At 47.0% G+C, this 23,552-nt stretch overlaps 1 protein-coding gene across 1 annotated transcript in view; it reads right to left on the minus strand.

Moving 5' to 3' along the window:
• Positions 1-23,552, minus strand: part of LOC147748518 (coiled-coil domain-containing protein 159-like) — a 402,735-nt gene that overhangs the window by 171,727 nt on the left and 207,456 nt on the right. Inside the window, exon 5 of the mRNA XM_086936450.1 lies at positions 9,481-9,514. Coding sequence (XP_086792576.1) covers positions 9,481-9,514 — 34 coding nt within the window. The remainder of the gene's footprint in view (positions 1-9,480; positions 9,515-23,552) is intronic.

A 23,552-nucleotide genomic window follows, 5' to 3' on the forward strand; every position in this document is an offset into this window, starting at 1 on the left:
CCACCCATTCACCCCCAACCTATCTAACTGTCTCCTTTTTCCATGTCACTTCGAGCGCACTTTGTAAATATTCACTATTATACACTGTATGCTTAACATTTGTTTGCATATAATGTTGCTATAGAAGAAAATGTTTGAGACTTATGCCCTTTGGTCCTCCTTTGATCCAATGAATCAATTGGTTTTTCTTTAGCTATATGCTTTCTAATGCTTCCGTGTTGATCATAACACTACAACAATGTTGAAATAAATGTGTTCTGTGTACTACACTTTGGGATTCCTATGATAAATAATTCTGTTTTGTAATAAGTAATCTGTGATTAATTCATGAACAATAATCCATAGAACCTGACCACACTTTACGTACTTCTGGAAGTTTGATCAGCAGATCCATGTTGTGAGGTATCTGAATCACTAGATGCTCCATCCGAACTAGATGTGCCATACGTAGAGCCACCCTTCTTGCCACCTCGGTTGAATGTTGGTGCTGTGTATGTATCACTCGTGTATGGATATACTCGTTCCACATGAGGGTGTTTCTTTTTTTAAAAAAGTTCTAAAAAAGAAATACACAAAATTCTAGAATATATCTTTAAATAGATCCAATGAGGAATGAAACATTGCGCGCAATATATATCACAACTCTGATTGAAGCTTATGACGCCATTCTCCGTTTTGTTTGGTAGTAATACTATCACAAGTCACCTGGGATGCCGTGACATAAACAACATAACACTTATTCACTTCGCCACTTCACCCTACGATCCGGCCAGTGATGTTTTCCATCTTGTTAGGGTATATACTATCCTTTGCTTACTCACATATGTCACCTGACTAGTGCTTTTTCTCTTCACAATTACACACAGTCACCCGAATAGCATGCCTTTGTCACCTTGGTGGACACAAATAAGTCACGACAATATATCATCGAAAACAAACATGTTCCCAAAAAATGTATTCTATGTTTTTATCCAGCCCTGAAGATTCGCAGTATGTTCCCTGCGATGAAACACGTGTTGGCTGTTGATTTGGAACAATAAACAGAAGTGACTACACCAAGAACAGACTGTTTATCCATCCATGTGTTTTCACTTCTCAATACCTATTCTCGGAGAACCAAGAATTGTTTAGATTTGTCCTAATTACTTCTATTGTTGTCCTACCAATACTTACATTAATACTAATCTATTACTGCATGTGTGTAACTCACATAAAACTGGCACCGTGCCTTTAAGGCAGCCATGACCCCTAGCTTCCCATCATGCCTTAGGGGTGACAGTTAGGTCAGTTGTTCTTTGCGGATATCTGTAAACCATTTTACAAAGAGATGTAAGTATCATGTTCACTTGTCCGGGGAGGTGGGTGGTTGATTATGACTTTGATGAGGATACCCCTGGAAGAGAACTAGGATTACAGGTAAGTAACTTATCCTTCTCTTCCAGGGGATCCTCATCAATAGTCATAAGCACATGAATAGAATAGCAAGCCCATCCCCTCATCCTGCAGGGAAGTAAACAGAGTACCATCAAGATACATAGCAGCCATAAGGCATATACAGACTCCAATAGGTTAACATTGAAACAGATTCCTCAAGGAAGCCTGGCCCACTTGGGTATCTGCTCTGGAGTCCGAATCCAGACAGTAATATCTACTAAACGTATGGACCGAATTCCAAGTTGCAGCCTTGTAAATCTTGGCCATCGGTACATTGTGCAGGAATGCAACGTTAGCAGCATTGCCCCTAGTAGAGTGAGCTTTAGGGGAGGCAAAAAGAGGCTTATTTGCTATTTGGTAGGCCAACTTTATACAAGATACTATCCATCTTGAAATCGATCTTTTAGAAGCTGGGAAGCCTGTTCTAACACAGCCATAGTTTACAAACAATTGATCGGCTTTCCTAATGGATTTTGTTGCCTCCAAATAGAACTTGAGAACCCTCTTGAGGTCTAGTGTAGTAGGATTGGGAAAGAAAGAAGGTAGAGAAATTGTCTGTTTAACTTGGAACTCCGACACAACCTTGAGCAGAAAGGAAGGGTGGGTTCGCATAACCACCCTATTATGGTGGAAAACCTTATAGGGTTCTTTAGAACAGAGCGCTTGTATTTCAATCACTCTGCGTGCTGATCTAATTGCTACTAGAAAGGCTACTTTCCAAGAAAGGGGTTGTAATGTGGCCTTATGAATAGGTTCAAATGGAAGACCCATCAATTTGGACAAGACTAGATTCAACTCCGAAGGAGGAAGGAGAAGGAGGTCGAAAAGGAGGATAAACCTTCTTCAACCCCTGTATAAAGTCCTTGACCACCTGAAGTTGAAAGAAAGAAGGTTGGTTAGGTGATTTACAATATGCTGTGATGGCTGCCAAATGTACTTTTATGGATGAATACTTCAAAGCAGATTTGGCCAAGTAGAGTCAGTATGGCAAGATTACCTTCTCTTGCCTGTTAATTGTACTCCAACCATTATGGATATACCACAAGAAAAACCTTTTCCACTTAAAAGAATACGAGGTTCTTGTGGAAGGTCTCTTTGACTCCCTTAAAATGTCCATGCAGTCCTGAGGGAGGTTCAAATGTCCGTACTGCAGGACTTCAGGAGCCATGCTGCCAAGCTGAGCGAGGGAAGGCTGGGGTGCAGAATCTTCCCTCCCATTTTGGTGAGAAGGTCAGGGCTGCATGGAAGTCTCCGATGCGGGCGAACCAAGAGTTGAAACAGGTCCGGATACCACCATTGGCGAGGCCAGTCCGGTGCTATGAGGATCATCGTCATTCTGGATCACAGACGTTTGGCCACAACCTTCGGAATGAGAGGGAGGGGTGGAAAGGCGAATGCAAACGTCCCTGACCAGTCTATCAAAAGAGCATTCCCCCTCGTTCCTGGTCGGTAAAACCTGGATGCGAAGGCATGGCATTTTCGGTTCTGATCGTCTGCAAAGAGGTCGATGAAAGGATGACCCTATTGATGAAAGATGTTCGCCACCACTTCGTCGTTGAGCACCCAGTTTCTTGCTCTTGGATGTGATGACTGAGGGCGTCTGCTCGCACGTTCTGTACTACCGGCAGATTGACTGCCGTGATAGATAGGTTCCTGGCGAGCAGCCAGTGCTAGATCGCCTGGGATTCGAGAGACAGAGGGCAGGAGCGTGTTCCACCATTTGTACTAGGATCGATCCGGACTGAATTTACGGCTGAAAAGCCTTGACGGCTAAATGAACCGCCCGCAGTTCCAGCATATTGATATGATACGTCTGCTCTCTGTTGGTCCATCTGCCCTGAATTTGCAGATGACCCAGATGCGCTCTCCAGCCCTGAAGCGAAGCATCCGTGATCAGGGATTGTTGTGGCTGAGGTTGGTGAAAAGGTACTCCCACCAGAAGGTTCTGTGGTTGCAGCCACTAGAGAAAGGACTAATTTGCTGCAGGAGAGAGGAGAATCCGGTCGTTCCACTGACCCGAGGATTGATCCCATTTGTCCTTGAGATCTTGCTGTAACGGTCTCATCCTCAATTTGGCGTTGGGTATGAGAAAAATGGACGAGGTCATCAACCCCAGCAGAGAAGCCACTGGTCTTACTGATGGCTGATGAGCCTGAAGGATGATGTTCCCTTTGTCTCTCATTTATGACAATCTCTCCTCCGAAGGAAACACTTTTCCGAGGTCGGAGTTTAGGTTGGCGTCCAGATAGTGGAGTGATTGAGTCAGTTGAAGGACCGACTTGTCCAGGTTGACATGCAGGTCTAGGGGCTGAAGGAGATCCAGGCAGATATGAAGGGGTTTCTGCAACATCTGAGGAGATGATCCCTTCAACAGCCAGTCGTCCAGGTATCGATACACGAACAGGCATTTGGCGATGTAATGCTGCCACTACTACTGCCATGCATTTGGTGAATACCCACAGAGCTGATTTTAGGCCGAAGGGTAAGACCTAGAACTGGTAATGTTTAGTTCCCACCATACACCACAAGAACTTGCGATGCCGTGTTGTGATTCGAATGTGAAAGTACGCATCTTGGAGGTCCACCGAACACATCCAATCGCCTTTCTTCAGATGTGGGAATATTTGGTGGAGCGCCAACATTCAAAACTTCTCCTTTTTGATGAACTTGTTCAGAGAACGTAGATCTAGAATTGGTCTGAACTTGTTCGGCTGGTCATTTTTCTGAACAAGGAAGTATCTTGAGTAAACTCCCTTTCCTCTCTGTGCAGGAGGGACCTCTTCTATTGCTAGTTTTTCGAGAAGGGTCGACGCTTCCTGACGCAGGAGATCTAGCTGTAGATGACGAGAGTTTACCGGAGGAATGTCTCTTGGGGACACACAAAAACGTAGTATGTACCCATTTTGTAGTATATTTAGCACCCATTGATCTTTGGTTATGTTGCGCCACTCTTGAATGTAACTTGAAATACTTCCGCCCACTGGAGTGTGCAATGGTGCTAGAGGAAGCAGAAAATCATTGCTTCACTGGAGCTTTTTCTGCAGAGAGGAGGACTGCTGTTGATGTCCTCCTCTTCCTCACGAGGAACAATGGCCTAGGTACTGGGATTTGTCCGGTTTATTTTGTGACCATTGAGGGGTTTGAACCCTCTGTTGGTAATTTTTACGATTGTAGGGCCTGTATCGCCTACTAACCTCTTTTTTCTTTTCCAGGCCCACAGCCTTTAAGGTGTCCAACTCTACTTTCATTCTAGCCATTTCTTCGGCTGTGCGTGCACCAAACAGTGAAGTGCCAGAGTTTCATGATGCGCTGTTATGCCTCCGGTTTTAACGCTGTGAGGCGTAACCAGGAAGATCTTCGTGCACATATGTCATGTGCATACGAGTGAGCTGACAAAGATGCACCATCTGCTGCAGTGCTGGTTGGCCACCAGAGCCCCTTCCTGGAAGAAGTCAGAAAAGTCCTGTTGATCCACTTTTGGGAGTTGGTCCTTGAAGCGCTCCAGCGAATCCCATAAGACCTGTCATAACAGCCCAGCAGAGCCGCAGCGTTGGACACTTGAAGAGAAGACGCTGCAGAGCCACAAGCTTTCCATCTCCAAGAATCTTGTGCTCTACTCTCTTTATCTGGAGGAGCGGAGGAGAAAGATGCAACTGCATGTGTCTTCTTCGCTGCTGCTAAAATGACAGAGTCCGAGGTGGATCCGATCTGAGGAAAAGAGGATCTGATGCAGCTGGTTTATATTTTTGTAGGATGCGAGATGGAGCTGCTTTAGCCGATGGTGGAGCGAGGAAGATATCCATTAACGGCTCGATGATCCCAGGGACCAAAGGAAGCAATGGCCTCGCCGCAGACCTTTGATGGAGGGTCTCGAATTTGATGGATGTGATTGTCTGAGTAGCTGACATGGTGATGCCCAGCTTTTGAGCTCCCCTGCTGAGAACATCATGAAAAGTGTTCACATCATCAATAGGCGACACTCTGGAAGGAGGACTCTCCGTCAGGGTAGGTGAGTAATCCCTTTTGGATGAGTGTGCCGAAGAGGAAGACCAAGATGGTGTACGCTGCCTTTTGCGATGCCCCTGAGTCGACCTGCGTTCAGGGGATCTGCCTCGGTGTTCTCTGGTCCGAGTGGTGGATACCCTGTCCACTTCCTGCCCGAGACGTTGCAATGGTGATCTGTGCAGCGGACTGGAGTAGTCCGTAGGCCATTGAGTGTGACCTGCAGCCACTGCCTGCCAATGATGGAGAGGTTTTAGCCATCTGGGAGAGATATTGTATATTTCACTCTTGTTCTCGACGTCAAATCCCTCACCGTCGGAGGCCGCTTGGACGACGACGGAGGAGATGAGTGCCTAGCCTCAGGTGACAAGGCGCGTCTCGATGTCGACCGCTGCCTGGTTGATGGCAACGGAGACGTTTGCTTTGACGCCGATCACCGGTGATCCTGCGACGGCGGAGCCTGACTCGATATCGAACGCCGGCGACGACGGAGATCTGCTTCTCAACATTGGGCGAGCCGACACCAACGGAGAGCGACTCCTCTATGCCGATCGTTGACGGAGGATTCGACGTACCTGTGTTCTTCGTCGACGACCTGTGTTCTCTTGACGGCAAGCCCGCCGTCGATGGTCTTCTCGCCGACGGTTTTGTTGCCGATGAAGGGATTTGTGGCGCGGAGCCCGACGCAGATGGAGAGCATACTGGAATCTTTCTTCTAGATGGAGTGGTGGCTCTCTCCTTCCTCTTCTTCATCACAGAACTGCCTCTAGAAGCAGATTTTCTCCTCTCAGCCAGCCCTTAGAGGCCAATCCTCTCCTTGTCCTTCAGAGTTATCTTGGACAGCAGCTGGCAATGCTGGCAGGTTTTAGGATTATGTTCAGAAGGAAGGAATAGAATACAGACAGGATAGGAGTCTGTTTTAGCCTTTTTTGCCACGGGAAGGGCAAGGGTAAAAAAGAGAGGGCATTTCTGACTGTAAAACAATGCTCAACTCTCTAAAAAAACTAGTTGAGAAATACTCCAACACCAAAAAGACGTCGAAGTACAAGGGTTCTGACGCAAAAAAAGGAGTATTTTCTGACAGAAATCAGAAAAAGAGTAGAGCTGAAGTATCCAGGGTACTGACAGAAGGAGCCGGTAAGAACAACTGAACTAACTGTCACCCCTGAGGCATGATGGGAAACTAGGGGTCATGGCTGCCAGTGTTTCGTGGGTTAGCTTTTCAGCTTTCTACACTAATGTTTCTACAATGCAGCCTATGTGCTGACAATGTTTTTCATTATTCCTTGCAGGATGGTGTTTTCTGCTGTATATTAAAGCAGTTTTCAAATGATTTCTTTCTCCCTGCTTTATTGGAATGTTTCTTATGTACAAGAGAATTTCTTGCAACATTGTTCAGCATGTCTATGGAAGGCTGCATTGTGTGTATATATATATATATATATATATATATATATATATATATATATAGAGCTATGCTACATATATGGCTTTCACATATATGTGATGTGTTTCCGGGGTCCCGCACATAGGCGGGAATATTCATGTGCCTCTGACTATTGATGAGGATCTACAACAACAAAGAGAGGAGTACCCCCTGCAGGCGTAGCAAAGAAAATCTCTGTACCTAGAGCTTAAGGCTTCAAGAAGAGCTTGTGTCCAACCCTTATGCGGGACAAAGCATGTCCTTTAAGAAGACCCCTCACTCACCAACCTAGTTGGTGACATGCTTCATCATCGGGGTCCCACCCCGTAGGCCGAGTGTCAACGGGGTGTGCTTCAACACCTGATTACAGTGGAGCGGGTAATAGCTTCTTTTATATGTGCAGTAATAAGACAGTGACAAGTGATTTAAAAAGGGGCCAGTACTACTCACTTCAAGACTTTATTCCTGAGTGACTGGACGCCTTATAAAAGAAATGTGACACCTATGCCTAATTAGGTAGACTTCGGTGTACAAGACGTGTACTGTATAAAATAGCAACGTGTGCTATGTGAATTAAAAAGGTAGGTCAACATGTTTCAACCATCAAACAATTGTAGGTATTCATCAGGACCAGTGACAGACCAGGGTGGTCCGCACACGCTAAGGTGCGTCCTGCCCTTGGTCAGTGAAAGTTGGAAACACAAAAATTATGTTTCTTATGCAAAAATTCTCCTTCCCGGTCTGGAAGAAAAACCTGTGAAAAAAGATTTCAGAATAGTGGGTGGTCGGAACCACAGTGAAAAGGACATACAGTGGGACACACAACATAAAGCATATACAAGAGGGAGTGCCAGCCCCACAGTATGCGTAGCAGATATATAAAAACAGTCATTCTCCACACTAACCACAGTGCCCTGCGTGTATGTGGGCATGTGGGTAATGTGGGCATTAGATGTATGACTGTGACGGTATACACAGGTCCTTTTCACTGTGGTTCCGACCACCCACTATTCTGAAATCTTTTTTCATAGGTTTTTCTTCCAGACCGGGAAGGAGAATTTTTGCATAAGAAACATAATTTTTGTGTTTCCAACTTTCACTGACCAAGGGCAGGACGCACCTTAGCGTGTGCGGACCACCCTGGTCTGTCACTGGTCCTGACGAATACCTACAATTGTTTGATGGTTGAAACATGTTGACCTACCTTTTTAATTCACATAGCACACGTCGCTATTTTATACAGTACACGTCTTGTACACCGAAGTCTACTTAATTAGGCATAGGTGTCACATTTCTTTTATAAGGCGTCCAGTCACTCAGGAATAAAGTCTTGAAGTGAGTAGTACTGGCCCCTTTTTAAATCACTTGTCACTGTCTTATTGCTGCACATATAAAAGAAGCTATTACCCGCTCCACTGTAATCAGGTGTCAAAGCACACCCCGTTGGCACTCGGCCTACGGGGTGGTCCCCGATGATGAATCATGTCACCAACTAGGTTGGTGAGTGAGGGGTCTTCTTAAAGGACATGCTTTGTCCCGCATAAGGGTTGGACACAAGCTCTTCTTGAAGCCTTAAGCTCTAGGTACAGAGATTTTCTCTGCTACGCCTGCAGGGGGTACTCCTCTCTTTGTTGTTGTATATCGAACAGGGGACCGGGAGTTCCCACCCTACATTTCTGTCAAATACCCTACACTCTCTTTTTGTTTTCTACACATATTGATGAGGATCCCCTGGAAGAGAACAGGAGTTACTGCACATCCCCTAGATTTAACGTGGCACTCATGAGGAGGGCCTAGATCATTAAGTGGACTTGGGTGCCACCACCCATGCATTTTAGTGAAAGCCCTCCAAAACTAGAATATGCGTAAAAATGGGACTACTAAGGTCGAGCTATTGCATTTGTCAATGATTTTTTACTGGCTGCATGATGAATGCAATTTGAAACATGACCACACATAGCCCGTAATTTTTCAATGGGTTTTCTATTTAAAGTAAAAAACGCATCCCAAGTTTGTCGTCGATGCGTGTACATGCTTTGTGATGCACCTACATATGTGAGTTATGACACATGATTACCATCTTTAATTTATCAATCTAACTCCACGGACGACCATGTTAGATTAGTTAATTTAAAGGCGAAAAAAAGTAAAACAAAGTACATGCCAAACAGGAAACAAATATCCTGCCAGCACTTTGCAGCTGCAGGGCCATCGTAAAAAAGAAAGAATATATATATATATATATATATATATATATATATATATATATATATATTAAAAAAGCAGTGGAAGAATACAACTCATCCAGCAACAATACTGAGAGACCACAATGCTCCTGCATGAGGAGGGAAGTCTTCAAATCAATATCAGACACTTAAATAGATAACAAAATATCCAATCATAAGTTAGGGGCTGACCCAAAGCCCACTCTAACTAAATGTCATATATAACGGAAGCAATATGTCTTGCCAGCAGGCAGCTAAAGGGGTCTCTAGCCATGACCTAAACCTGGGCCTGCCACTGACAGTGGCTGCATGGAAGGTGTCACTTATATTTGCGATCTTGTTTGACTGCTTGCTGGGAGAAGGCTGATTGTGGGTAGTTTAAAGTCCCCTTACCGTACAACTTTTTACTCTCCATGTTCCCTTCATCCTGAAAAAAATAGGTAAAGTGCATGTCATTAAATATTCCCTGAAGTTCAAGCTACAAATCTAAATTCACTTTGTGTTCTATGAGAGTTCCTGAATGGTTACTGGGATGGGATCGGCCACACCTGTTGATGGAGTTACGAGTCACTGGGTATAACCAGAGGATGATGCCCAATCCATCCACTATGTAAAAACATAAACGGTTGACAACAGCTTTGGGGGTGTTGGGGGACCCTAGAGGATGTACTTGAGATAATGTGGCGTCATTGCGCCCCAATCCGGCCGCACAGCGTTGCTTGATGCATAACATTAATGCTACAATTAATCCACTTACTCAAAAGTTTTATTTAAATTTTATCCACAACTTTTCATCAGTTCATCATTGTTCATCCGGTCACATGATAGACACTTATGGCTACATATTGTCTTTAATGCTATAGACATGCCTCCTGGCCTTATCTTATTTGTTTTTTTAATTTCACAGAATTTTATTAGAAGATTATTATATATATACAGTACAGTACCGGTACAATGAGGGCAAAATCGATGGGCTATCAAGGCCGTTGGGGTTACAATAGGCGCATCATCAGACATGGGTGGTAGGCTGTGCATGGGGTCCTGATCGGTATCTTGGCGTAGCTGGCTGTGGTGAACTCTAGTATTACCCTCGGAGAGATAAAGGTGAAAACAGGAAATAAAAGAGAAAGAGAGGAGAGGGAGGGACAGGGTAGGTAGTGTGGTAGTTGTTTGCCCTGCATTCAGGCATTGTGGTGCCTAGTGTCGGACTGCCTAGGGAGGTTTGAATGATCTCAGATGTTTGTCAAGGGCGGACCACATCTCTCCCTTGCTGTGTGGCTGGGTGAATAGCTTGCTGTTATGTTATCTGCCCCATGAAGAAGGTAACCCAGTGAAACCAGCTTTTGAAAGTATCTTTTGGAATCAACTGCCCATGGCGCTACGACTAGAGCCATCTGAGTCAATTTTCAGAGCTAAGCTCAAAACTGCTCTATTCGCCTAGTAGGTGTGCCGCTTTTGTAGGGTCCAGGAATAAAGTAGCTCCTCAGCGCGGGGACACGCCGTTGTTGCGTCACCATGCGCTTTACAAAACCCCCAAAATAGAAATAGAAATAGAAAGTAGCCTTCCCAGTGTCCTTCCAGTTCGTAAGAATTGTTTTCACCGCCGCTGTGAGCAGGAGGTCAATCAGGTCTCTATCCTCTTTGGCTTGGAAATCAGGGGCCATGAAATCGGTAACTATCCCTACGACATCCGGCTGTATGGGGTGTCCCACTATATTGTTTATGAAGTCCCTGACTTTGGTCCAGAATGTCTTGACCTTGGGGCAGTAAAGGATAAGGTGTGCTAAGTCGCCTTTTTCTTTGTGGCAGTTCCAGCACTTATCACTCTCCCGGATCCCAGCCGCCGTTAGGCGGGCTGGAGTACAGAACGCTTTGTGAAGTAGCCAGTATTTGGTTTGTGCCAGTTGTGGAGCGACTTTGTTCCTGACTGCTGAGGTCCACAGGGATATTCTTTCTTTCTCGCTGAAGCATCTGTTGTGTAGAGTTTCCCAGGACCCTAGTGTTTTGGCATTTAGTCTCGACTTTTCTGGGCTCAGTAGTTTGTAGAGGTGGATGTCCGGTGGCCAATCTTGTTTAGATTCGCCATATATTTCAGGATGGATGGAATCTCCTTACCAAGGTTTGCTCTTGTGAGTGCTGCCCTGATTTTTAGGAAAACGTAGAATTCAATGTCTGGTAGATTGTGTAAGTGTTTAATAGTTTTGAATGTGAGTGGCGTGCCCAGCTTTTCTAATTGTGTGGGGGTGGAGATACCCCTTTTATACCAGGCCTTCATGTCTAGAGTCTTGTCTTTATATTTTATCCTAGTATTAAACCAGATTGATTCCCATCTTGTGTTTTTAATGCTTTGTTCCATTCTTTTGTCGACCTTGAGGAGGGCGGACCTAGTGTTCTTAAGAATAATGTTGTTGGTCTCGAGGTGTTTGTTCACTCTGAGCATAGCTAAGGAATCGAGCCCTTCTAAAGAAGCACTCTCGAGTGACAACCAAACCGGCATATAGTCTTGCTCCGGTACTAGCCAGTATATCCCCTGTTTAGCCAAGCATACGGTTTGAAATGTTTTAAAATTAGTGAGGTTGAGTCCTCCTAAGTTTTTGTTTAGCCTTAGTTTCTGTAGGCTTATCCTTGGCTTTTTATCTTTCCAGATGAATCATTGGTAATATTATCCAGCTGTTTATGAAAGTCTTCTGTCGCTATAAGCGGGAGCATACTGAGCATGTAGTTAATCATGGGCGTTAACATCATTTTAATTGTCTCCACTCTCCCCCACCAGCTGATGAACTTTGGTGACCATGAGTCTAGTCTCTCTTTCAGTTTCTTCAACATAATCCCTTCATTATGGTCCAGAGTGGACTTAAGGTCCCTGCCAAAGTACAAGCCGAGGTATTTCAGGAATTTCTTTTGCCAGGCGAGCCCTGAGTCCCCTAGGACTGCTCTGGTAGTGTGGACATTCAGCGGTTTGCATTCAGACTTATCTCTATTTAGTTTGTACCCTGAGACCTGTGCATATTCCTCAATGGTGGACATTAGGGCCGCTATCGACGGGCTGGGATTCTCAGTTATAATTAGTATGTCGTCCGCGTATGCTGCTAGTTTAATCGTGGTCCCTCTTATTGGAATACCTTTTATTTCCGAGTTGTCCCTGATCATGGAAAGAAGTGGTTCAAGCGCCATTAGGAAGAGGGCTGGGGAAAGTGGGCACCCCTGCCTCGCCCGTCTCCCTAGGGTCAGCGGTTCCGACGTGCCCCCATTGACCACCACTCGGGCTCTCTGATCTTTATAGAGCGCCAACACCATCTTCCTATAGTTATCTCCCAGGCCGAATTTTCTCATACAATGGTCAAGGAAGGGCCATGACACTCTGTTGAACGCCTTTTCGGCATCCAGTGCGATCATGACTGCCGGGTCCTTGATGGTGGAGGTGTGGTTAATTAGATGGCATAGGAGTCGCGTATTGTCTTGGGACATCCTATTCTTGAGGAAACCCACCTGTGAGTTGTGGATTAGTTTAGGGAGCTGCGCGTTGAGTCTTGTCACTAGGATTTTTGCTTAGATCTTGCAATCAACGTTAATTAGGGATATTGGCCGGTAGTTTTAGGGGTGCTGTGGGTCTTTGCCTTCCTTGGGGATGATTATTATGTTAGCCTCTGCCATTGATTGGACACAGTGCGTAAAGACCTCTACCATCGTGGGTTTCAGTAGGTGGAGGAAGTGCTTGTAGAAGCTAGCCGTGTACCCGTCATAGCCAGGCGCTTTGTTATCCTTGAGTGTTGCCACTGCTTTCTCAATTTCTGCCCCCGTTATGTCATTTTCTAGTGACGCGCTCTGGTCCTCTGACAGCTTAGGAAGATTTAGCTTGTCTAGGAGGCTTGCACCCCCATCTGCTTTGGGGTCCTTTTCCACCCTGTAGAGCCCCTCATAGAAGTCCTTGAAGACCTTGAGGATCTCTTTGTTAGCTGTTTGAGATTTGTTATTGCTGTCGGTTATTGCGGCAATCACGTGCTGTCTCTGCCTGCTTTTTAGGTAGGAGGCTAGCACTTTCCCTGCTTTATTCGCCGTGCACAGGTTTATCGCTTTGTATTTGCTTATCCATGTACCCGCTCTCTCGCTCAGGATTTTGTTCAGTTCATATTTCTTTTTTGTTAGTTCGGTGAGGGTGTTACCATCCATTAGGTTGGCACAGTGGCCCCTTTCCAGGTCCCTGGTCTGGTTTTCTAGCTCTGTTATCTTTTTATTTCTTTCCCTGTTCATTCTGGCTTTGATGCTTAGCATTTTCCCTCTTATCGTGGCCGTCAAGGCGTCCCATAGGGTGCCTTTGTCAGTATCTGTGTTATAGTTGAATTCAAGGTACTCTTTAATGGCCCCCTCAATTTCGGCTATATTTGCTGGGCGTTTGAGGATGTCACTATTCAGTCTCCATCTACGGCTGGGGTTCTCGTTATGCCTCCCGCTAAGTGTTAGGCTATCTTACCCTCAGCCTTCTTTCGTTTTTTTACCATCACTCTACACACACGCTACTCAATTCACACGTTAGAAAACATAGTTGCTAATCCAAATGTCTCTTTTAGTCAGACCTACTAAAGCCAACCCTTACCTTGAGCAAACGTCTTGGCGACTTGTTTCATCCTCTTCTAAACCATTCTGAGTGACCCCGCCCCTTCATACTCATTTCCTCTCCTTGTGCTGAAAACTACACAGCCCACCACTATTAATCAAGTACAGGGAATAGAGAATGTAGTGAGTTCAGAGAACGGACTTGATCAATAGTGGTGATAAACACAAAGGAGGAATGTGGAGTGAAGGAATCTCACTAAAAAAAGCATGACACAAGTTAAATAAAAGCCATGAGAAAGTATAACATACGAGTTGAAGCACAGGCGGCAGAACAGGAAATAAAAGGGTTCACTTAAATAGTTTTAGTAGTTCACTTTGGGCTGTGTAGTTTTCAGCACAAGAGGGAGAGGAAAGCAGTATGAAGTGGTGGGGTCGTGACTCAGGGGTATGAAATAGAGTGAGACAGTCGGGCACTCAGAATGCTTTAGAACAGGATGAAACGAGTCGCCAAGACGTTTGCTCAAGGTAAGGGTTGGGTTTAGTAGGTCTGACTAAAAGAGACATTTGGATTAGCAACTATGTCTAACGTGCGAATTGAGTAGCGTGTGTGTAAAGTGATGGTAAAAAACACGAGAGAAGGCTGAGGGGAAGATAGAGCGGACATTTCATTTAGTGGTAAATGCATTGAATTCAGCGGGTAAAACGTTGAGAACGGGGCGAACTAAGGCATGCGCTTTTCACATTCTTTTCATTTTTAATAAATATTTATCAGCTTGAATAGTGTAAGATAGAGTTTAACAGAAGTGTTTTAAATTTGTAGATAACCCCTGACGAAGGGCCAGAAAAGGCCCGAAATACATTGGGTGACAAAGATTATCTACGGTGGAATACTTATGTAACATTCCATGCTTTAAGATAAGGCCAGGAGGCATGTCTATAGCATTAAGGACAATATGTAACCATAAGTGTCTATCATGTGACTGGATGAACAATGATGAACTGATGAAAAGTTGTGGATAAAATTTAAATAAAACTTTCGACTATGTGGATTAATTGTAGCATTAATGTTATGCATCAAGCAACGCTGTGCGGCCGGATTGGGGCGCAATGACGCCAAATTATCTTAAGTACATTTACACATGTGATCGGGCAGTTCACGATACCGGGTTTGCACGCTTACAAACTAAAAGAATTCAAAAAGATGAAATATGGATGAAATAGGTGTGCACTCTGCCACTTTCCTGCTGATGAAGGACCCTAGGGGATGGCAGATGTCCAAATGAGCGCCTTGGGCTTAGGCTTAGCCTTGACAGTGATGATGGTATTGTAATTGGTTTTGAGTGGCACTGTAGCGGTTCTTTTAGAGCTGACCCAGGTCTATTCTGAACTCACTACACGTAAGATATCCTACAATATTTGTTCAAAAATTCTTCTGCCTGTGTAACAATCCCAGTACCAATAACCCTGCGGGTTGTTCTTTGGACCCTCACACACCTTATTGTTGTCATGCTTCATCATCAGATCTCATCCTCGTTCCTATAAACCAGTACGGGCTCAACCATATTCCAGGGAGCACTTTTGATATTTAGCTTAACGGGGTCTACAGGAGTATAGATAAAAAATACCTAGAGGTCACTAAGCTATCCATTTATTTAGGTGCCTTTGGAATGGTTAAAAGCAGATCGTATATCTCCAGTAGAGCCCCCTATGTTAAATATCATGATCATCAAACTTTATTTTCGATTCCTTAGAGCTTAAAAAGTACAGGCTTGCACACACAAGATTACACTACAACATAAAACAATCACAATCAGAACAGGCACCAGGTATCCCTTCAACAATCATGATATGACAACATTAAATTGAGCGTTGCCCTATCAAATCAATTGATTTAGGAGCTTCACAAAGGAGAGTGCTCCCATACCTGCACAACAATTCCTAAATCAACGTATACACCATTTGTTTTAAATAAGCAGTTAAAACAAGGAAGGCAACCCTGACCAACCATAGGTGTTTAAAAAGGCAAAACCCAAAGCACAAAAAATATGGATCTTCACTAGATAAAATAATAAAACCATATTAATAATATTCTCAATAAAGAATTACGACAAAAAAAAAAGTAAAGAGATGCCCAGCGGCCACATGTCACAGAATGTGAAAGCCCTTATTACAGAAGACACTTTGAGCGTCTAATCCAAAGGGCCATTAAATATTTTGCCAGACCAAAGACCGCAACTCTCCTTGTGTTAGTGCTATGGATTCTGACTGCTTCGAGATGGTGTCTGGTGCCAATGCTCCTACATAGAGGAACAATCCACCTTGACCTCAGGTTCATGTCATGTAGCATGGGCAACAAAATAGTAAATGTACCAAGGATTCGGGTCCTCGCCCACATGCTGGACACTGATCCTCAAGTGGGACTTGAGATAGCCATTTACTGAAGAACGTTTTAGTAGGAAGTAACTATATCTAAATTGAAGATACAGTTTGAGCACCAAGACTGGAACAATTTCGTCAATCGTTATTAAAATTTAGGACAGGGTTTAAAGTCTATGAACGCTAGGGTGAGCGAAATGCATAGGGTTGGTCACACTCTCCGCTAGGATATGTTCCCAGTACATTTCTTTAACTCTACCTCTGGATATCAAACACAGGCACAGCTTCTCCTGAGTGGTCCAGTACAGTTCTATGCCAAGTTTCCTCAAAAGTGCCCTTAGGGAACGCAGTGAAGGAAATTTGGATATTGGATATTGGATATTGGAAGGGTATTTCTAAAGCGCAGCCGGTCGCTCCGGAAGGAGCATCATGGCGCTATGGATCCTGTTGCCAGTTCACAGAGTGAAGTGAGGGAGGCTAGATGGCAGCTTTAGACCAATCGTCGGGAAGATTGAAAATCCAGGTTTTGAGGAGCTTCCTAAATGGCTTCTCAACTGTTTGAAGCCTGAGATGCCTTGGCATACTATTCCAGGCTTAATAGCCAAGGTGTTTAGAGTTTTGCCGCCTTTAGATTTCAGGTTGAATTTAGTGGGGGTTATGAGGTTATCTTGTGAAGATCTGAGGGAGCGGCACGGAGTATAATGGGGGAAGCGTCTAGTCAAGTAGGAGGGACCGGATTTGTTGAAGGCTCGGAAGGCTACGATGAGAATCTTGAAGAGTATTCTCTTGTGCAAGGGGAGCCAATGTAAAGTTTTAAGGGCTGAGGAGATTGAGGATTTACGTGGAAGTTTCAAGACAAGCCGAGCGGCAGTGTGCAGGACACTTTGCAGTTTGGCGAGGGTGGACTTTTTGGCCCCTGCCATAAGTCCATTGCAGTAGTCCACTCGAGAGAGTATGAGGGCTACTGCCACAGTTTTTCTGGAGTCAAGCGGGAGGAAATCGAAAAATTTCTTTAAGGACTTTATTATGCCGAAGCATTTTCCCGCTGTGGTCGAGGCGTGGAGATCGAAGAAGAGCTCGGAGTCGAAGAGAACCCCGAGGTTCCTGGCTGATGAAACAGTTTGAGGTGGAGCTGCAGAATTGTCCGGCCACCACAGGGCAGGGCAGAAAGAAGCATTTTTTCCGATGGGAAGAATCTCGGTTTTATTCGAGTTGCAGCGCAGATGGTTGGCGTCCATCCATTGGAAAACTGCTGTAAGGCAGTGTTTCAGATTGAGCTCTGCCGTGTTGGAATTGTCGTCTAGGGGGATGATTAGCTGAGTATCGTCGGCATAAGAGGTGACGGTTATGCCGAACGATTCTATAAGGGTAAGAAGAGGGATAAGATAGATATTGAAGAGGAGGGGACTCAGAATGGAACCCTGAGGGACTCCACAGGACACCTTTTTCTCATTAGACTGGTAGGGGCCAAGGGTGACAGTTTGGTACCTGTCACTGAGGAAAGAACTAATCCAGGATAGGGCAGAGTTGGTGACACCGATGTCCATGAGTCTATTGATCAGAATGGAGTGGGAAATGGTGTCGAAAGCTGCCGTGAGGTCAAGAAGGATCAGTATAGCCTTCTTCCTTTGATCTTGAAGGGTTTTGATGGTATCGGTCAGTTCGATCAGGGCCGTCTCGGTGGAATGTTTAGACCGGAATCCGGATTGCTGGGGATGAAGTAAGTTATGAGAATCCAGGAAGGTCTTGAGCTCCTTGTGGACCAACTGTTCCGTAATTTTACCCAGAGCAGGTAGCAGGGTGATCGGGCGGAGGTTAGTCAGGTCTGACGGGGGTTTGTTCGACTTTTTCATGAGTGGCTTGACCACTCCTTTTTTCCAAGAGCGGGGAACAGAACCGGATATGAGGGATTGGTTGATTATTGCATTGATGGAGGGGTTGACTTCATCAATGATGAGGTGAAGGATCTTAGGTGGACAGGGGTCAGAGGGGGAGCCAGATTTGCAGGAGAGGATCGCTTCTCTGGTCTGAGAGAGACAAGGAAACCGGAGTAAAGTTTTTGAGACTATTAGCCGGCGGGCAAGATTGTTCCAGGTCCGGGATTGGATGAACAGGGGGAGGGGGGGGGGGGGGGGGGAAAGTTTTTATGGATGGAGGTGATTTTGTCATCAAAGTAGTCGGAGATTTTATCACAAAGTTCTTGAGATGGGGGGATTTCCGGTTGAAGAGCTTTAGGTTTGGTAAAGGATTTTACTATTGCAAAGAGGGTTTTTTGCTTTTGGCTGGCATCCTTAATGGCGTTGACATAGTAAGTTATTTTAGCTGATTTGATGGTTGAAAGATAGATTTTCCTCTGTAGGATGTAATTGCTGCGGTCGCCGTTATCATAGGTTCTACGCCATTTCCGTTCCGCTTTTCTGCAAAGGAGGTGTGCGGCAGTTAGGTCCGGCGTATACCAGGGGGCTTTGATTTTAGTTGTCTTCGAAGCCCTGTCCTGTTTGTAGGGTGGGCATCGATTTGAAATTTCTTGAGAGAGCCATTTATTGAGACAAATTGCATCTCTGTCGATGTCACCCGAGGGAGAAGGGGCATTAGATGGGGAAAGAGGATGAAGGATAAGGTTTTTCTGGATAGTATTCCAGTTGATAGGGTGAACGAGATTGCGCGTGCGTTTATTGCAGGTAGGAGGGCGGCAGCTGGAAATATGAAAAGGGATAAGACAATGATCAGTCCAAATTTGAGGAATGGGGGACAGGGAGGAGAGGGACGGGAAGTGCATCCTGCTCAACACCCGCTCCGTCCACAGACACGCCATCGAACTCTGGAACCTCCTAGACGCCACAGCCCCTGACGTTGCCTTCCTCACAGAGACCTGGATGAACGCCTCTTCAGCTCCCGACATCGCCATCGCTATCCCGGAGGGCTACAAGATCGTCCGGAGGGACCGCAACGCCAACCAGATGGGAGGAGGCATCGCCATCATCCACAGGAACACCATCCGTCTCACGACCAGCACCGACAACACCCTGACCACCGCCGAACACCTGCATTTCCAGATCCACACCGACCCGAACACCACCCTCAGAGGCACCCTGATCTACCGACCCCCGGGACCACGCACACAATTCAGCGAGGACATCGCCGACTTTGTCAGCCCGCATGCCCTCCCCTCCGCCGACTACATCCTCCTGGGGGACCTCAACTTCCACCTGGAGAACAACAACGACCGCAACACCAGCACCCTGCTCGACAACCTCGCCAATCTTGGACTCAAGCAGCTGGTGTCCACCCCCACCCACCTCGCCGGACACACACTCGACGCAGTCTTCTCTTCCTGCACAGACATCGACTTCAGCCACGCCACAGAGCTTCAATGGACGGACCACAGCTGCGTCCACTTCACCTTCAAGAGAACGACGACCCACCACCACCAGCAACAGGCCGCCCGCAGAAGCTGGAACAAGATCACAGCAGACCAGCTCGCCACCTCCCTGAGCCAGCACCCTCCTGCCAGCTCAGCGAACCCCAGCCAGGCCGCCGACAACCTCACGAAGTGGATCAGCAACTGCGCGGACGAACTCGCCCCGCTGAGGACCCCGCCCAGCAGACCCGGCAGCAAGAAAGCCCCGTGGTTCACCGACGAACTCAAGAGCTCCAAGAAGAACTGTCGAGCCCTCGAGAAAGTCTGGAGAAGGGATCCTACACCGGGCAACAGGACCACCTTCAAGCTGGCCACCCGGAAGCACCACCAGCTGATCCGCGCCGCCAAGAAAACTGCTTTCAAGGACCGGCTGGACAACAATGCACACAACTGCAAGGAACTCTTCAACATCGTGAAAGAGCTATCCAACCCCAGCGCAGGAAACAACGACATCACCCCATCGCAAGACCTCTGCAACTCCCTCGCTTCATACTTCCACAACAAGATCGCGGACATACACAACAGCTTCAACAACCAACCAACGCACACCAAGACCGAACAACCACCCCTCACCACCACCCTCCACGCCTGGACCCCGATCAGCACCGAAGACACCATCCGCACGATGAACTCCATCCACTCCGGATCACCGACCGACCCCTGCCCTCACCACGTCTTCAACAAGGCTGACGCTGTCATCGCACCCCACCTGCGAGACATCATCAACACATCCTTCGACACCGCCACCTTCCCTGAGAGCTGGAAGCACGCCGAACTCAGCGCTCTTCTCAAGAAACCCACAGCGGACCCCACCGAACTCAAGAATTACCGCCCCATCTCGCTCCTCCCGTTTCCAGCCAAAGTCATCGAGAAGACCGTCAACAAGCAGATGGCCGCCTTCCTCGAGACAAATGGATCCCTCGACCCCTCACAGTCCGGCTTCCGAGCCAATCACAGCACCGAGACCGCCCTCATCGCCGCCACCGACGACATTCGAGCCCTGATGGACAACGGAGAAACAGCGGCCCTCATCCTCCTAGACCTCTCCGCAGCATTCGACACTGTCTGCCACCGCACCCTAGTACAGCGCCTCAGCAACGTCGGAATCCAGGACAAGGCGCTGGAATGGATCATCTCCTTCCTCGACGGAAGAACACAGAGAGTTCGTCTACCACCGTACAAGTCAGAGGCCACCGAAGTCATCTGCGGCGTCCCTCAAGGATCCTCACTGAGCCCCACCCTCTTCAACGTCTACATGAGCCCCCTCGCGGCCATCGCACGCCAACACCACCTCAGCATAATCTCCTACGCCGACGACACCCAGCTGATCCTCTCCCTGACCAACGACCCCGCCGTCGCCAGAGCCAACCTGCATGAAGGGATGAAAGAGGTAGCCGAGTGGATGACGACCAGCCGCCTGAAACTGAACTCGGACAAGACGGAGGTCCTCATCCTGGGCTCCTCACCCTCCGCCTGGGACGACTCCTGGTGGCCTCCCGCCCTGGGCACCGCACCCAAACCGACAGACCATGCACGCAACCTGGGCTTCATCCTGGACTCCTCCCTCTCCATGACCAGGCAAGTCAACGCCGTCTCCTCGGCGTGCTTCAACATCCTACGCATGCTACGGAAGATCTTCTGGTGGATCCCCACCGAGACCAGGAAGACCGTCACCCAGGCCCTCGTCACCAGCCGACTGGACTACGGCAACGCCCTCTACGCTGGTACCACCGCCAAGCTCCAGAAGAGACTCCAGCAGATCCAGAACGCCTCAGCCAGACTCATCCTCGACATCCCACGAACCAGCCACATCTCCGGACATCTGAGAGACCTGCACTGGCTCCCCGTCAACAAAAGAATCACTTTCCGCCTCCTCACCCACGCACACAAAGCCCTACACGACCAAGGCCCGAGCTACCTCAACAGCCGAATCAACTTCTACGCTCCCAAACGCCACCTCCGATCAGCCAACCACGCCCTCGCTGCCATCCCCCGCATCCGAAGAGCGACTACAGGAGGAAGGTCCTTCTCCTACCTGGCCGCCAAGACCTGGAACTCCCTCCCGACCGACCTCCGCCTGACCCAAGACCACCTCTCCTTCAGGAAGAAGCTGAAGACCTGGCTGTTCGAGCAGTAGCGGCACCCCCCCACCCCCAGCGCCTTGAGACCCTACGGGTATGTAGTGCGCTCTATAAATGTCATTGATTGATTGATTGATTGATTGAAGTTTGAACAAATACCGTCCAAGGAATGTCCATGGGAGTGGGTAGGCAGTTTGACGCTTTGTTGTAGATTGAAGATGTCCAACGACTGCAGAAAGTATCTGGTGTGAGAGTCGGCAGGGGTTTCGAGATGTAAGTTGAAATCTCCCAGGAGAGTAAAGTGTGGGTAGCGGAGAAGGAAGCTTCCAAGTGCGTCGTTCAGAGAGTCCAAAAATTTAGCTGCGTTGCCAGGTGGACGATAGATCAGGCCACCGGAAAAGGAGAGCGTTTGGCTGAGCTTGATGCAAAAACCTATGCCTTCTGCGTCAGTAAGAGGATCAAGGCAGAAGGTGTGGCAGCTAAAGGTGTTCCTTAGGATAACTGCAACACCTCCTCCTCTGCCTTTCTGTCTATCCTGTCTATGGAAGGAGTAACCCGGGGGGAGGGCAATAGCAATGTCTGGGTTACTGTCTTCAGTGAGCCAGGTCTCAGTGATCATGAGACAGTCCAGATCGTGGTCAATGATGAGATCGTGGATGTCCTGACTGTGTTTACACATTGACCTGGCGTTTATCAGGCCACCTGTAAAGAGAGGTCGCAAGATTTTGGGGGATGTTGGTCGTTCGGCTTCGAGGTTGAGTGTCCAATGACATTTGGAGCAGCTGGTGGAGCCAAGTACTTTAGATAGATCAAATTTACAGGGGCAGTCGAGTTCGCCTTGGAGTTGATGGAGGTCGTTAGAAGCGTACCTGAAGACAGGGAAAATTTGGGCAGGGGTTCCGGCGCCTGGCGCGGTCTTAGCGCGGACGGGCGCAGACGGGCTTGCCTTAGGCTCGCCTTCGGCGCGCAAACGGCGCTCCCGCTGCGCTCGTCCGCTGCGCTTCCTATGCATGCACATATCTAGGGAGAGTGGGCGTGGCCTCTAGTGGGCGTGGTCGGCGAGCGCGCCAGGTGCAATGGCGGCCGCTTTGTCAGGATAATAGCGCGACAGCGTCAACAGCGCTGTGATTTAAAAAGAGGCTTTTTTACTGTTTGTGTCAGGAACAGTAATACAGGTGAAAGCAGGTTATTCAGTGACACCAAACAAAGTTAAAAGACGATGCAAACAGGGAGGTGGTAAGACCCACATGGTAGGAGGCAAGCTCTTTTGTAGCCCACACCCGATGCCAGAACATTAAAAGCCTGCTCTCTATTTTATATAATATCTTACTATGGGCCAGATCCAGAAAAACTGGGGCTAGAGGGGTGCTCGGATTTTACTTTTACATTTTTAGTGCATGCTGGGTGTAGTAGTATCTTGCCTGAGTCACATGATCACGGGGATAAAGCACAAAGTAATTAGCACTACAACATTGCTCACCTGTGAACAAGACTATCTCTGGGGGAAATGCGTAAGGATTAGAATGCTGCCAATCCATTTGGAATAAATGCTAGCACGTCATTGAGTTGTGGCTTCTTCATTCTTTGGTGTTTGTGGGAGTGAAGTATATATATATATATATATATATATATATATATATATATATATATATATATATATATATATATATATACACACGCACATTTTTGTTTCTGCCGGCCACTACCAGGAAAAACTTGAGCTGAGGAAAAAAAGACCCACACCTTAAGTAAATGCTCAGATTGTGGGGGTCATTACATTATATTTTTCAATAATAAACTCCCGATGTGGGAATTTGCTTTTGAAAAACAAAAAAATATGTTGCACAGCCACCTGGAAGGCAGCAGCCATGTCCCAAACTTGCTTTGAAGAATCACTGTGGTGGTTTCTCTAAAGGCACAGAGACTTAGCGATCTCTACATATGGCAAGCAAAGTCTGGCCAGGGCGGCAGATGTTCTGTCCTTCGCCACCATGACAGACAGCAGGCGACTCGCCAAGGTCAACACCAGACCG

The sequence above is a fragment of the Lissotriton vulgaris genome, chromosome 1_1 (assembly GCF_964263255.1).
Source record: "Lissotriton vulgaris chromosome 1_1, aLisVul1.2, whole genome shotgun sequence".
Lineage (NCBI taxonomy): Eukaryota > Metazoa > Chordata > Amphibia > Caudata > Salamandridae > Lissotriton > Lissotriton vulgaris.